The following is a 16,853-nucleotide window of genomic DNA, read 5'->3' as shown; positions in this document are numbered from 1 at the left end:
TAATAAGTTTCAGATAAAATGTTCACTAAAACACTAAGTAATACACAGAATGTGATTATTCCTCTTGAACTCTGTGTAGTATGTGGTGGTTGAATAAAGCAGTTGCCAGTCTGGAACAAAAAAAAAGAAAAAGCCATACGTATTATGGCTGCTTACTGAACTATAGCGAAGGACCCTATGAACCAAGTATACTTTATTCCGTTCACTGGAATACAGCCATCTGATTTAATGTTAGGAAATAGAAGAAGAAGGAGAAGGAGAAGGAGAGGAAGAGGAAGAAGGAAGAAGGAAGAAGAAGAAGAAGAAGGAGGAGGAGGAGGAGGAGGAGGAGGAAGGGAGGGAGGGAGAAAAGGAGAGAGATCAAATAATACACATACAAACATACATACAAAAATGTGTTGACCCTAAAAAACTTTTAAGAGGGCTTTGAAGAATACTCTAGACGGATTTTAGGGAAGAAAAGAAACGGATCTCTTAGGGACACTGAAGAAAATATGAGGCAGTAAGTGCCGCTCAGACTGACGTCTCTAATGCTTCTGTCCAGTGAGGTAGAAACTAGTTTTCTGCATGGCTGCTCAGCCCAAGAGCAATGACTTTCAGCAAGAAAACAAAACAAACTGGGACAAGAGGTACATTAGGGAGAAGCTCAAAGGTGTCTGACGAAATACTGAGCGCCATGCTCACAATATAATTGGAAGACAGTTCTGTACTACGAGATTGAGAAATCCCTGGTAAGTGTATGACTTCAAAGAAGTTCCATCGCTTGGTTTTTACCCTCCTGTCAATAAAGTTTTGTAGTGAGGTTTTTCCCTTCTTTCTTCTGAATGAGTTATCACAAGAATTAGGAGAAAACTACTTTTTAAAGACAATGCCAATTACATTTACAAATGGCAGATTCTCTCTCCCGGCGGTCGAGACTCCACTCTTCATTGCTAAGCATGTCGTTAGCTTTTCCATGATTCACGCAGAGGTGTGAGACCGCCCCTTTAGAGTTTGGATTCATGGAAACGGTTGTTAAACTCTTCTCTGGTGCTCTCACTGAAGAAATGGGGTGCCTCATTTTGTGTGTCCCCTACCTTATGCCCTGTTACAATGCCTAATGGATTTTAAATGCCCTATCACTTTTTAAAGTATTTTTCCATGAGTAGTATAATTTATTATTTTATCTTTCACAAGTTACTCTTCCATTAACTTTTGTTTTTCTTGTATATCTTCAAGTAGTAGAAATTCTTGAGCCCTTGCACTAAACATTTTATATGTTTTAGCTTTGTATGGGGGTGGGGGTGGAATGGAGGGATTGTGGTAAACATTGGGCCTGTTTGGAGAATACTTTATTAATGGGACAATTCATAGGACAAGAATACTGAATGCTTTATATTCAGTTATTTTGTTTCACAACTGGAAACTGTTGATACTGGGGGAGGGGAGGCCTCTTGAAGGAATTAATGTTTTCATTGACCTTTCAGAGAGTGAAACTCTGCTTTGAGTCAATTTACAAGGATGTGTAAAATTGTATTTCCCAACTTTCAGCCTTAAGTTTGCCTTGTATTCATCCCCTACCCTAACTTCCCAAACTTAAAGGAATACACTAACGTATCCTCATATATTTTTAAAAAGCTATCTTGTTTTCATGAGAAAAAGACTTAGACATTCCATATGCCTTCCTAATGCTTCGAAAGCATGGACCTTTATAGATAACATTTATGCCGTAAGAAGAATGCATGGTCAGGCACAGGCAGAAGCAAATATCGTCAGAGAGCAGCATAGTTTTTTAAGTATTAGACAAAGACTTACCCTTAAATTCAAAATATATCCAGGCCTGGGGCACCTGGAGGACTCAGTTGTTTAGGCATCATACTTTGGCTCAGGTCATTATCTCATGGTTCCTGAGTTCAAGCCCTGTGTTGGGCTCTGTGCCGACAGCTCAGAGGCTTGAGTCTTCTTTGGATTCTGTATCTCCGTCTCTCTCTGCCTCTCCCCCACTCACACCCTGTCTTTCTGTCTCTCAAAAACAAATAAACATTTTTTTTTAATTAAAAAAATTCAAAGTATATCCAGGCCTAGAAGAAAATAGTTCAAATAGGATGGCATAAATGATCCTGAGAGCAATTTGGTAATCTCTATTTCTACAGATTGTACAATACAATTGAAGATCAGGTACCACCTCTTACTCATGATTACAATTTCAGTACTTAGTACACTGTACAATATGGGATTGTCTCTTTTTCCGAAAAATATGCTCAACTTTTTTTTTTTTAGTGTTTATTCATCTTAGAGAAAGAGGGAGGGAGGGACAACGAGAGAGGGAGACACAGAATCTGAAGCAGGCTCCAGGCTCTGAGCTGTCAGCACAGAGCCCGACATGGGGCTCACACCCATGAGCCATGAGATCGTGACCTGAGCCAAAGTTAGACAGTTAACTGACTGAGCCACCCAGGTGCCACATTCAATGTTTTGTTGTTGTTGTTGTTGTTGTTGTTTAATATTCACCAAGCTGCTAGAAAGGTGTTTTTGTTTTTTGTTGTTACTTTTTCTTAAACTATTTTTTAAGATGGTACAAATTTCCTGATTTTAGAATTGAGCTTAGCTATCCAATTCATCTCTGCTAGTGATTCACACTAAATTATTGTCCTGCTCTCTTCAGGTTATAGTATCTTTTTAAATTACACCATTGATTGTTCTTTTGTACTTAAAGTAATGGGCAACTTTATAAAGGACTACCATTGCATGATTTCTCAGGCAGCCTGACAATTACTTACCCTCTGACTTTTCCCTAGTTATAACAGTTGCAGAAAATTTCCAAAGTTTCTTAATGGGATAGAAAGATTAATTTTTGCACTGAGTTAACTAATTCTCATAGTTGTAGGAATCTTTTTTTTCCTCCTTGTTTAATAATATTTTTTAAAACCTGGCTCATTATTTTTTGAATATTAGTTTGTATTAAGCCAATAGGTAAGATTATTTTATGTAATAAAATAATTAATTTTAGGATCATAAAATTTGTAAGAATGCAAAATGATACATTTATATGGCTACTGATTCACTCAGATTACTACCAGAGCCTCAAATGTCTCTTTTTCTTTCACTCTTTATCCCATATTTTATCATATTCAAGGAACCATTCAAGTCCCTGTTCCTCAAGAAGCTTTCCCTCTTGTTCAGTCTAAGGCACAATGATGTACAAATAATATTCTCTTCATCAACTGATATGTTAAATAACAAGAGATCATTGATCTCTTCCAGAGGCATCCTTTTGTGTGTCCTCCTCCATCAGTGCTTTTTTTCAACCTATAACTTTTCCTCTTTCTCGCTCTAAGGTATTTGACAGTGCTTAGTGACATTTTTGAATGACACAAATTGGGGAGGATGTGTTCATGGCATCTAGTGGGTACAGGCCAGAGTTGCCACTAAATGCTGCAATGCACAAACCCACCCCACACCACCCCGACATAAAGTCATCTAGGCAAAAATGTCATTAGTGCCAAGGTTGAGATATATTGATTTCTTGCATTCATTCTGGACCACAGTCTACATGCGACCTGACCAAATTATTTGCCCAGTTTCTTTGTTTTAATTTTTTAGAATATTTATTTATTTTTGAGAGTGGGACAGACCATGAGCAGGGAAGGGGCCAAGAGAGAGGGAGACACAGATTTTGAAGCAGGCTCCAGGCTCTGAGCTGTCTGCACAGAGCCTGATGTGGGACTCGAACCCACAATCTGTTAGATCATGACCTGAGCTGAAAACGGACTTTCAACTAACTGAGCCACCCAGGCCCAGTTTCTATACTCGTGGCCAAAACCATGTTGGTGACTGTGTCATGGGACAGTATAAAATGCTTTGCTGAAGCCGTGAGAGATTGTATCTATCATTTCTGTGATAGCCACATGGACTGCCACATTATCATTGAAGGAAATTAAATTGGGTTGTCACAGTTTTGACTTTGACAAAGCCATACTGGTTGCTACTCAGTACACTCGGTTGCAAGTCATTGCCATGACGGCACATTTACAATGTGATGGTTTGTCCTGGTATTTCATGCAATATTGGTGTTAATTTTACCAATAGGTAATAACCAGGGTTGCCTTTTCCATCTGTAAAAACAGGAAATGGATGATGGGAGATTTTAATATTGGTACAGCTTTCATGATGTTAATATATGTTATATATTACATATTACATATACTATATATATTTTTGCTCTTCCGTTTTTCCACTGCACATGTTTCCATCTCACACAATCCTTGGTGTGCCTCTAAAGGTTTACATTCCCTCCACATACATATTATTATCCTATTTAAGTCCTATCCATTCCTCAAAAGCCAGGCTTTCTATTAATGTCTTAATCCATTTTAAAGGAAACCCTTCTTAGTCTGGGTCCCAGTATATTTTGTTCATATGCTCTTCTAATTTACCTGCTAACTTGTTATATAGATGATCTCTTAAGAGGTTTTGCTTCCTCTAAACTATTATATTTACCCATAGCAAAATAACTTATCAATAAATCTGTGTGGAAGTATACTGTTTGGAAGTGAATCCACATCAACATTATTTAAAAGTAAAGGGCCTTTATAAGAATCTTTCCTGTTTAACTTAAAGACCAAATTTAAAAATACAAGATACTATCAGGATGAACACTGATTTTCAATTTTCTCTATTTATGAAATGAAAGATACATTCCTATGTCTCTTTAGTGGCACAGTGGTTTAGAAGTTTATCTCTGATATTGACATCAGGAGTTATTTAGCAAAAAGCAAGTAGTTTCTTCATGCAGTACCCCAAAAGATTCCTGATTTACAAGTTCTTTGAGAATAATGTTTAATTAAGTTTATTTAATCTCATGCCTCTAACTTCTGCACCTTTGGTATCTAGAACACTGCATTTTAGAATGAGTCTCAGCAACTCCTGAAATAAATTAGTAAGTTGAATTTTGCCATAGTTACTATATATAGCAATCAATGAACAATTCTGGTCTAGCATCTGTTATTAGTTTGTTCGGTCTTTGGAAAAATAGATTTCCTTCTTTTCTCACCTTTAGATTGAGTTTAGATTATTTTGACAAGGAGATAATATGCATGCATATATTTAAAGTCTTTGGGTAGTGTTTCCATATACCTTTCCTATCACTATTTTTATTGATAGGCCTGACACCTCGGAACAAGAAAAAAATTTCTTTCCTTTTCTATATAAGATGCATGTTATAAATGGTCTCTCCTGAGAAGAGTGTTGTTTAAAATACCTTTGGGCAGAAAAACGTATCCTGGAGGTCATTTGCTTGCTATCGCAGTCACCTCCTAGGTCTTGTGATCGAAATCAGCTGTTTTTCCAGTCCCTCTTCAGCCTCCGCCCATTGTATTGTGAGATCTTACTGTTCCTTGCCCTTGCTTCAATCTTTGCACCAGATACTTTAAAGTTTTTTAAATTTACATATGCAGTATGATTTTTTTTTTTAGATTAAGTATACTGGGTCCATCCTAAAAACCATTTTTGCCAAGCTAGTCATCAAGGAACATCTTATGAAATACCAAGACTTTTCCAGATTTTTGTCGTCATCTTTAATCATGGCCTCCAACTACATCATCTTAAATCATGATAGATTTTCTTTTATAGATCTCTTGGGTTTTTTCTAAGCAATTATCATTTTGTTTTGATTCTCTGTTTTGGGATTCTGTACTCTTATTTTACAATACATTGATTGGGTTAGAATTAAATAACCAGTTTAGAAGTTACTTATGGTCTTCAAAAGAAGTTGTGGTTTTTTTTAATTTTAAGTTGCCCAGATATCATTTCAGTTTCTCTATTTCCATCTGCCCTCAGGGATAATTACTAATCCAGACTCTTGGCTTGTTTTAACTCATTTATTCCTTAGACAAACTAATAATATAAGAATAAATACTAATCTTTTACATCTAGGAAACCTGAGGTCCAGGGAGTTTAAGCAACAGGCTGAGAATATCACAGCTAGTAAAACAATAAATCTGGGATTGAAACTGCATCTCTGGCCTGAGAGACTTACCCTTCCAATCACTGTGTTATACTTCCTTTGATTTGGGAGGAATATGGCTGAGACCTTGACAAGTCTTCAACTTTGTGACTATTTCTATAGTTAGAGTAAAAGGTATTTTGTTACCAAGCAGAGAACATCAAAGCTATTTAGATTTGTGAAAGCTAAGTAGTCAGTTAGACTAACTTCATAAGTATCCACATTCTTGCAACCAGCTTTGTCTCTCACTTCCATGACTCACATCAGTTACACACAAAATATTAATAAATAGAACCCATGGATCATTAAATATTTGCAACCCTGGAGGATAATTAGGAATACCCAATACCCAGGATGCTTCTTTAGCCTATGACTTTATTAAGGAAGGAAGGAAGGAAGGAAGGAAGGAAGGAAGGAAGGAAGGAAGGAAGGAAGGAAAAGAAAAAGGAAAAACTTGAGTTTGACTAAAGCCTATTCTATCAAAGAAGAATTATAAATGTAAATTAGGAAAAAATTACATGTATGAGCAGTGCATAATAAGAACTAATATGGTTCCTCATAGTTTTATTTTTCCTAAGATTATATACATACTCTCATTCTATTCTATTCTGAGGAATTCAGTTCTTGATTCCAAAAGTTTAAAAATAATTTCAAGGTCTTAGGTTACCCTTTCATTTCTTCTTTCTTTCCTTAACAGAAATATGTGCACCCATTTCATAATCAGAAGCCATATCATACTGACCAAAGTTTATGAGTATTTCTTTTTTATTCTTTTTTAAAAATGTTTTATTTATTTTTGAGAGACTGCAAGTGGAGGAGAAGCATAGAGAGAGGGAACAGATGGTCCAAAGCAGGCTCTGTGCTAACAGCAGCAAGCCCAATGTGGGACTCAAACTCATGAGCCATGAGATCATGACCTAAGCCAAAGTTGGACATTCAGCCAACTGAGCCACCCAAGTGCCCCTATGTGTGTTTCTGAAATTTAGAATATTTGAGTGCAACTTCACAATGAAGAAATCTTGTGATTGGTGAAATATGGTAGAGTGATTCTAAAATTATACCTTGTTCCTCATTACAGAGGAGTCTCAAGGAATATGGGGAATTGGAGCCCCAACAGCAACTATTTGGCACATAATTTATTCTCTCTCATTTTCAGTTATTTTCATTTGTTTAATACTAACAATTAAATCATAGGGTTGTTATGGAGATGAAATGAGACAACAGTATAAGATATTTGTTCTATCTTGTTGTAGCATCTATTAATTTAAATAAAGGGAGCAGAACAATTATAATACAAAGCAGATCAAAACACCAAGGAAGTGAATGTGGAAGTAATAAAAAGACAATGAAAGCATAGGATCAGGATCTTAGACAAATAAGATCTAAATAATTAGATTATAATTCTCATATACTTCCTATTAGTTTTTTGCTCTCAATATTTGATAACTGGAGAAAAGAATTAAGGTCTTTGGATTATTAGTAAGAAAATGAAAAAGAAAGCATTTTGTAAAGAATATGCCACTAGAAGTCAGAAGACTTGAGATATAGTTGAGAATATGCTATTAAATGTTTGGGTAACTTTGTTTATGTCAGTTTTTTTTGTCTGCTTCAAGTTTTTATTAAATTCCAGTTAGTTAACATATAGTGTTACATTAGTTTCATGAGTAAAATTTAGAGAATCATCACTAACATATAACACCTAGTGTGTATCACAGCAGGTGGCCTCCTTAATGTCCATCACCCTTTCAGCCTATCCCCCACCAACTCCCCGTCCAGCAACTTTCAGCCTGTTCTCTATAGTTAAAAGTCTGTTTTATGGTTTATTTCTTGCTTCCCCCCCCTCCACATGTCCATCTGTTTAGTTTTTTAAACAGATCAGTGAAATCATATGGTATTTGTCTTTCTCTGACTGATATATTTTGCTTAACTCAATACACTCTAGCTTCATCAATCCATGTTGTTGCATATGGCAAGATTTCATTCTTTTCTCATGACTAATACTCCAATATATGTATGTGTGTGTGTATATATATACTGCAACTTCCTCATCCATTCATCATTCAATGGACATTGGTTTTTTTTTATAATTTGGCTATTGTTGATAATGCTGCTATATACCTCAGGATTTGTGTATGCTTTCAAATCAGTATTTTTGTATCCTTGGGGCAAATACCTAATAGTGCAATTGATGAATCGTAGGGTAGTTCTGTTTTTAGATTTTTGAGGCATTTCCATCGTGTTCTCAAGAGTGGCTGCACCAGTTTGCATTCCCACCAACAGTGTAAGAGGATTCTCCTTTTTCTGTATCCTCGCCAACATCTGTGGTTTCCTGAGTTGTTCATTTTAGCCATTCTGATGGATGAGGTGGTATCTCATTGGGGTTTTGATTTGTATCTCCCTGATGGTGAGGGATGTTGGGCATCTTTCCATGCCTGTGTTAACCATCTGGATGTCCTCTTTAGAAAAATGTCTATGCTTGTCTTCTCCCCATTCCTTTACTGGATTATTTGCTTTTGGGGTGTTGAGTTTTGTAATTTTTTATGGGTTTTGGATATGAAACCTTTATCACATGTGATATTTGGAAATATTTTCTCCCATTCCATTGGGTGTCTTTTAGTTTTGTTGATTGTTCCCTGTGCTCTGCAGAAGGTTTTCATCTTGATGCAGTCCCAGTAGATCATTTTTGTTTTTGTTTGCCTTGCCCCTGATGACATACGTAGTAAGAACTTGCTACAGTGGATGTCAACAAAGTTTATGCCTGTGTTCTCCTCTAGGACTTTGATCGTTTCCTGTCTCACCTTTAAGTCTTTCATCCATTTTGTACTTATTTTTGTGTATGGCATAAGAAAGTGGTCTAATTTCATTCTTTTCCATGTGGCTGTCCAGTTTTCCCAACACCATTTATTGAAGAAACTGTCTTTTTTCCATTAAATATTCTTTCCTGCTTTTCTGAAGATTAGTTGACCAAATAGTTATGGGTTCATTTCTGGGATTCCTGTTCTGTTCCATTGATCTCTGTGTCTGTTTTTTGACCAGTACCACACCATCTTGACCACTATAGCTTGCAATGTAACTTGAAGTCTGGAATTATGATGCCTGTAGCTTTGCTTTTCTTTTTTCAAGATGGCTTTGGCTATTCAAGTGGTCTTTTGTGGTTCTATAAAAATTTTAGAATTGTTTGTTCTAGCTCTGCAAAAAATACAGGTGGTATTTTTATAGGGATTGGGTTAAATATGTAAATATGTACATTCACCTTGGATAGTATAGATATTTTAACAATATTTGTTTTCCCAATCCACAAGCATGGAACGTTTTCCCATTTCTTTGTGTCTCTCTTTCCTAAGTGTTCTATAGTTTTCAGAGTACCTATCTTTTACCTCTTTGGGTGCGTTTATTCCTAGATATCTTAGAGTTTTTAGTGCAATTATAAATGGAATTGATTCCTTGATGTCTCTTTCTGCTGCTTCATTATTGGTGTATAGAAATGCAACAGATTTCTGTACATTGATTTTGTATCCTGTGACTTTACTGAATTTGTGTATCAGCTCTAGCAGGTTTTTGGTGGATTCTTTCTAGTTTTCTACATAGAGTATCATGTCTTGTGAATAGTCAAAAGTTTAACTTTTTCCTTGCGATTTTGGATGCCTTTTGTTTCTTGTTGTCTTCTGATTGCTTAGGCTAGGAATTCCAGTACTATGTTAAATAAAAATGGTGAAAATGAACATCCCTGTCTTGTTCCTGATCACAGAGAGAAAGCTCTCAATATTTTCCTATTGATGCTGATATTAGCTGTGGGTCTTTTGTATATGGCCTTTATGATGTTGAGATATGTTTCCTTTATCCCTACTTCATTGAAGATTTTTATTAAGAAAGGATACTTTACTTTGTCATATGCTTTTTCTGCATCTATTGACAGGATCATATAGTCTCCATCCTTTCTTTTATTAATGTAGTGTATCATATTGATCAGTTTGTGAATATTGAACCACCTTTACATCCCATATATAAGTCCTACTGGATTGTGGTGAATGATTCTTTTAATGTATGTTGGATTCAATTTGCTAGTATTTTGGTCAGAATTTTTGCATCCATGTTCATCAGTGATATTGCCTTGTAAAACTCTTTTTTAGTGCATTCTTTGTCTAGTTTTGGAATGAAGATAATGCTGGCCTCATAAACTGAGTTTGGAAGTTTTCCTTCCATTTCTCTTTTTGGAACAGTTTGAGAAGAATAGGTATTAACTCTTAATTAATATTTGGTAGAATTCCCCTGGGAAGCCATCTGGTCCCAGAATTTTGTTTGTCTGGTGATTTCTGATTACTCATTCAGTTTTTTTTAGTAGTTATGGATCAGTTCAAAATATCTCTTTTATCTTCTTCCGATTGGTAATTTATGTTTCTGGGAACTTATCCATTTCTTCTAGATTGCCCAATTTGTTGGCATATAATTTTTCATAATATTCTTTTAAAATTGTTTGTATTTCTGTGGTGTTGACTACAATCTTACCTCTCTCATTTATTATTTTATTTATTTGGTCCTTTCACTTTCCATTTTGAATAAGTTTGGCTAAGGTTTTATCAATTTTATTAATTCTTACAAAGAATCAGCTCCTAGTTTGATTGATCTGTTCTACTGGGGTTTTTTGTTTGTTTCTATGTCATTTATTTCTGCTTTAATCTTTATTATTTCCCTTCTTCTTCTAGCTTTAGGCTTCATTTGTTGTTGTTTTTTTTCTACACCTTTAGGTGAAAGGTTATGTTGGGTATTTGAGATTTTTCTTGCTTCTTTTTTCTTTATAAATTTTTTAAATGTTTATTTCTGAGAGAGAAAGAGAGGCACAGTACAAGTGGGGAAGGGGCAAAGAGAGAGGGAGACACAGATTCTGAAGCAGGTTCCAGGCTTTGAGCAGTCAGCATGGAGTCTGACATGGGGCTTGAACTCACAGTCTGTGAGATCATGACCTAACCTGAAGTTAGATGCTCAACCAACTGAGCCACCTAGGCGCCCTGGGATTTTACTTGCTCTTTGCCATAGATCTGTATTGCTTTCACTTCTGTTTTAGTATCACTTTTGCTGTATCCCAAATGTTTTGGAACATTGTGTTTTCATTTTAATTTGTTTCCAAGTATTTTTTTAAAGTGTTTATTTTTGCAACAGAGAGAGGGAGGGAGGGAGAGAGAGAGAACAAGAGGGGCAAAGAGAGAAGGAGACACAGAATCCAAAGCATGATCCAGACTCTGAGCTGTCAGCACAGAGTCCAATGCAGGGCTTGAGCCCATGAACTGTGGGATCATGACCTGAGCTGAAGTTGGACACTTAACCAACTGAGCCACTAAGGTACCCCTCCATGTATTTTTAAAAATTTCTTTATTTTTCTAGCTAACCCGTTCATTTTTTAGTAGCATGTTCTTCAACCTCCATTTATTTGTGGTCTTTCCAAATTTTTTTGTTATTGACTTCAACCTTCATAGCATTGTGGTTGGAAAATATGCATGGTATGATCTTTTGTACATGTTGAGGCCTGATTTGTGTCCGAATATATGATATCTTTTCTGGAGAATGTCCCATTTGTACCTTAAAAGAATGTGTATTCTGCTGCTTTAAGATGGAGTATTCTGAATATGTCCCTTGAGTCCATCTGATCCAGTGTATTATTAAAAGCCATAGTTTCCTTGTTTATTTTCTGTTTGATGATCTGTGCATTGGCTTAAGTGAAGTGCTGAAGTCCCCTACTGTTGCTGTATTATTACAAATGAATTCCTTTATGTTTATTATTAATTGTTTCATATATTTTGGTGCTTTCATGTTGGGGGATGAATATTTACAATTGTTAGATCTTCTTGTTGGATAGATATAGTGCTGTTTTTCATCTCTTATTACACTCTTAGGTTTAAAATCTAATTTGTCTGATATAAGTAAGGCTACTCTGAGTTTCTTTTGATATGCATTAGCGTGATAATCGTTCTTCATCCATTTACTTTCAGTTGCAGATGTTTTTAGGTCTAAAATGAGTCTCTTGTAGGCAGCATATAGATGGTTCTGTTTTTGTTTTTAATTCATTCTGATACCCTGTGTCTTTTGCTTGGAGCATTTAGTCCTTTTACATTCAGAGTAATTATTGATAGATATGTAATATTTAGTACCATTTTATTACTTGACTTGTTTCTGAAGATTTTTGTTTCTTTCTAGTCTTTGTCACTTGTGGTCTTTCCTTCCCACTCAAAGAATCTTCTTTAATATTTCTTTCAGGAGTGGTTTAATGATCATGAACTCCTTTAGTTGTTATTTGTCTGGGAAACTGTATCTTCCCTCCTCTTCTGTATGATAGCATTGCTACATAGAGTATTCTTGGCTGCACATTTTTCCAGTTCAGCACATGGAATATATCTTGCTCGCCACATTTTGTGGAGAGATCTCCTGCTAACCTTATTTGTTTTCCCTTATAAGTTAGGGGCTTCTTTTATCTTGGTGCTTGTAGGATTGTTTTCTTTATCTCTGTATTTGGTAAATTTAACTATTATATGTCTTGGTGTTGTCTAACTTTTCTTGTTTTTGATTGAAGTTCTCTGTGTCTCCTTGATTTGAATGTCTCTTTCCTTCCCCAGATTAGGCAGGTTTTTAGGTGTAATTTCCTTAAGTAAACGCTTTTACCCCTTTTTTCCCTCTCTTCATCTTCTGAGACTCCTATGATATAAGTGTTATTATGCTTAATAGAGTCACTGAATTCTCTCAGTCTATATTCATGATCTAATGTTTTTCTTTTCCTCTTTTCAGCTTCATTATTTTCCATAATTTGGACTCTTATATCACTTATTCATTCCTCTGTTTCTTGCATCCTTGTGGTCATTATATCCAGTTGGTTTCATTTCTTGGCGATTGCACTTTCATATTGGCCTAGCTTTTCGGTCTGTTACCTCTGTAGTAAGGGACTCCCTGGTGTCTTCTTTTCTTTTCTCAAGCGCAGCCTGTATCAATATAGCTGTTGCTTTAAATTCTGGGTCAGGCATATTATTTATATCTGTTTTGATTAGAGCTCTAGCCATGACCTTTTCTTGTTTTTTCTTTTGGGATGAGTTCTTGTCTTGTTACTTTTTCTAGGTCTACGTCTTCTTCATTGTGTTAGGAAATCCTGTTTGTTTGCATCAGTTTATTGTAAATGATGTGTCACATCTTTTGATATTTTAAAATTGTATGATTCTCAAGTCCAGTGATTCTTATAATGCAAGTTTATGACAAACCAAATGAAATCAAACATATCTGACAATTCATCAATGATACACCTTATCTGATTAAAAAAAAAACATTTCAGTAGTTTTTAAAATTGCAGTCAGTTCTTTTACTTCATGTATAAGTTGCCAAAACGTTAAGAAGAAGCCAAAATTACTTAAAAATAAAATTTAAAGAAAATATAAGACACAAATGGTCATGAAAATACTGAAATATTAAATAGAAAAGTAGTTTGTTTATTCTTTTATGGAAAAAAAAGACATTGGAGATTAGAAGATTTCATTTCAAAGCATTTCATGATTGGAATAGGAATGACAGCCACTCTTGGTGGGTAAACTGGTAATGCAAAGATAGAAATAAACAATTGAACTTAATAATGGTGAATGTGCATCTTCAAAAGATAACACAAATATTCTGGGAATACATTTAACAAATAGTTTTATTTATTCTAACGGGATGAAAAATGGGTTTCTAGAGTTCTCTCAAGAGTCTAAAATCTAAGTCTGCATAGCAGTGAGTTCCAGGCTTGATTTTAAAACTCACTGCTAATGTTACAGAAGTTATAATAATAATTAACCACTTTACCAAGACAGGAACAACTGTTTTTCAGTTCATTGTATTGGAGACTAATACTGAAGTAATATGTAAAATTGTTGTGTTATGCTATCATAGCTAAAACATATACAAAATCATCTTTGTCTAAAATGTAAATTATGAAGTTTTTAAAATATTTTTTCCTTTTTTAACACAGTTCTATTTTTTTCTTAATTATAGACAAAGGGTTCTCAAACCATGACACCTTCTGGCTCCCAGAAAAAAGTTAAGAGAACTCTGCCAAACCCACCTCCTGAGGAGACTTCTACAGGCACTCAGTCAACATACAGCTCAATGGGCACAGTTTCCAGGAGAAGGATCTGCAGAACCAACACAATGGCCCGGGCCAAGATTCTCCAGGATATAGACAGAGAGCTTGATCTTGTAGAGAGAGAATCTGCAAAGCTTAGAAAGAAACAAGCAGAACTTGATGAGGAAGAAAAGGAGATTGATGCCAAGTTACGGTACCTAGAAATGGGAATTAACAGGAGGAAAGAGGCATTATTAAAGGAGAGAGAAAAGAGAGAGCGTGCCTACCTTCAGGGTGTAGCTGAGGATCGGGATTACATGTCTGACAGTGAGGTGAGCAGCACCCGACCCACTAGAATCGAAAGTCAGCATGGCATAGAGCGACCAAGAACTGCTCCCCAGACTGAATTTAGCCAATTTATACCACCGCAAACCCAAACAGAATCTCAACTAGTTCCTCCTACGAGTCCTTATACACAATACCAGTACTCTTCCCCTGCTCTTCCTACCCAAGCACCCACTCCATATACCCAACAGTCCCATTTTCAGCAACAGACTCTGTACCATCAGCAAGTTTCACCTTACCAGACTCAACCAACATTTCAAGCTGTGGCAACAATGTCCTTCACACCTCAAGCTCAACCTACACCAACCCCACAACCTTCTTACCAGTTACCATCACAGATGATGGTGATACAACAAAAGCCACGACAAACTACATTGTATCTGGAGCCCAAGATAACTTCAAACTATGAGGTAATTCGCAACCAACCCCTGATGATAGCACCTGTTTCTACCGATAATACATATGCTGTTTCCCATCTTGGGAGTAAGTACAATAGCTTAGACTTGAGAATAGGATTGGAGGAAAGAAGTAGTATGGCAAGCAGTCCGATATCAAGTATATCTGCAGATTCTTTCTATGCAGATATTGACCATCATACTCCACGAAATTATGTCCTAATTGATGACATCGGGGAGATTACCAAAGGAACAGCGGCATTAAGTACTGCATTTAGCCTTCATGAAAAAGATCTGTCAAAAACAGACCGTCTTCTTCGATCCACTGAAACACGTAGGTCTCAAGAAGTGACGGATTTCCTAGCACCTTTACAGACTTCCTCCAGATTGCATAGTTATGTGAAAGCGGAGGAAGATCCCATGGAGGATCCTTATGAGTTAAAGCTTCTGAAACATCAGATTAAACAAGAATTCCGTAGAGGAGCAGAGAGCTTAGATCACCTTGCTGGTCTTTCCCATTACTACCATGCCGATACTGGCTATAGACATTTTCCGAAATCCGAAAAGTACAGCATTAGTAGACTCACACTTGAAAAGCAAGCAGCAAAACAACTACCAGCAGCCATACTTTATCAAAAGCAGTCAAAGCATAAGAAATCACTAATTGATCCTAAAATATCAAAATTTTCACCCATTCAAGAAAGTAGAGACCTTGAACCTGACTATTCAAGCTATATGACTTCTAGCACTTCATCTATTGGTGGTATTTCTTCCAGAGCAAGGCTTCTTCAAGATGATATCACTTTTGGCCTCAGGAAAAATATTACAGACCAACAGAAATTTATGGGCTCATCTCTTGGCACAGGACTGGGCACATTAGGAAACACGCTACGTTCAGCTCTGCAGGATGAAGCAGATAAGCCATACAGTAGTGGCAGCAGGTCCAGACCTTCTTCCAGACCTTCGTCTGTCTATGGGCTTGACTTATCCATTAAAAGAGATTCTTCCAGCTCCTCCCTAAGACTGAAAGCTCAAGAAGCTGAAGCTCTAGATGTTTCCTTTAGTCATGCTTCACCTTCTGGCAGAACTAAGCCTACCAGTTTACCAATTAGCCAGAGTAGAGGAAGAATACCAATTGTGGCCCAGAATTCTGAAGAGGAAAGTCCCCTAAGTCCTGTTGGCCAGCCGATGGGAATGGCCAGGGCTGCTGCTGGGCCACTGCCACCAATATCTGCAGACACCAGGGATCAGTTTGGATCAAGTCATTCATTGCCTGAAGTTCAGCAACACATGAGAGAAGAATCACGAACTAGAGGCTATGACCGTGACATAGCGTTCATCATGGATGACTTCCAACATGCCATGTCAGACAGTGAAGGTAAATTGGGCCTCAAACTACCTTGTTACTCTCAAAACTCAAACTCTTATTTTTCTGCATGTTTAATTTTCCTTCTCCAAGGATGTATTCTACCTTTCTTAGTGCGTCTTTTGCATGTTTATTTCAATTTTATTTCTTGTAAATGGAAATTGGATCTTGTGTATAGAATCCCTAGCATGCTTTACTTTATTTCTTTTTAGTTTATTATTTTATTGTTGTTTCTTGATTGTTTGCTCGATTTGTTTGATGTCCACTTTTCCAAAACCATTATTAAGTAATTGTGTCAATAAAATATGGTCATCCCTTAATTCCATAGTTGGAAAGTTTTTCATTGTATGTTTCTTTTATTTTTAAAAAATGCATTTCTAAATACACTGGTCAGTGTCTTTCAGTTTGTAAAATTATTAAGATTTAGAGCCAATAAGTACTATTCTGCTAGACTTTGTAATAGAAAAGAATTTATGTTATTTTTGTGATATTATTGTTTACTAATTCAGAGAGTGTTCTCTTTTTGAGAATCTTTGGCTAAGGACCTGATATTAACATAATGTAAATTTTATAATTCTTTTTAAATAAAAGACTCATACTTTATTTCTCTCACTATGAATATCATAATTGACAAGTTTGTAAATTTTGCATCATATACTAGAAAACATAGTAGCAAATATGATATTGACAATA

General features: G+C 36.1%; 1 protein-coding gene across 1 annotated transcript in view; it reads left to right on the top strand.

The window, feature by feature from the left end:
* Positions 1–16,853, top strand: part of PCLO (piccolo presynaptic cytomatrix protein) — a 411,647-nt gene that overhangs the window by 254,017 nt on the left and 140,777 nt on the right. Inside the window, exon 8 of the mRNA XM_029928192.1 lies at positions 13,985–16,172. Within this exon, the coding sequence (XP_029784052.1) occupies positions 13,985–16,172 (2,188 nt within the window). The remainder of the gene's footprint in view (positions 1–13,984; positions 16,173–16,853) is intronic.

Source organism: Suricata suricatta, chromosome 2, assembly GCF_006229205.1.
Source record: "Suricata suricatta isolate VVHF042 chromosome 2, meerkat_22Aug2017_6uvM2_HiC, whole genome shotgun sequence".
Lineage (NCBI taxonomy): Eukaryota > Metazoa > Chordata > Mammalia > Carnivora > Herpestidae > Suricata > Suricata suricatta.
The sequence above is the reverse complement of the archived record's forward strand: the minus strand, read 5'-3'. Positions and strand labels throughout refer to the sequence as shown.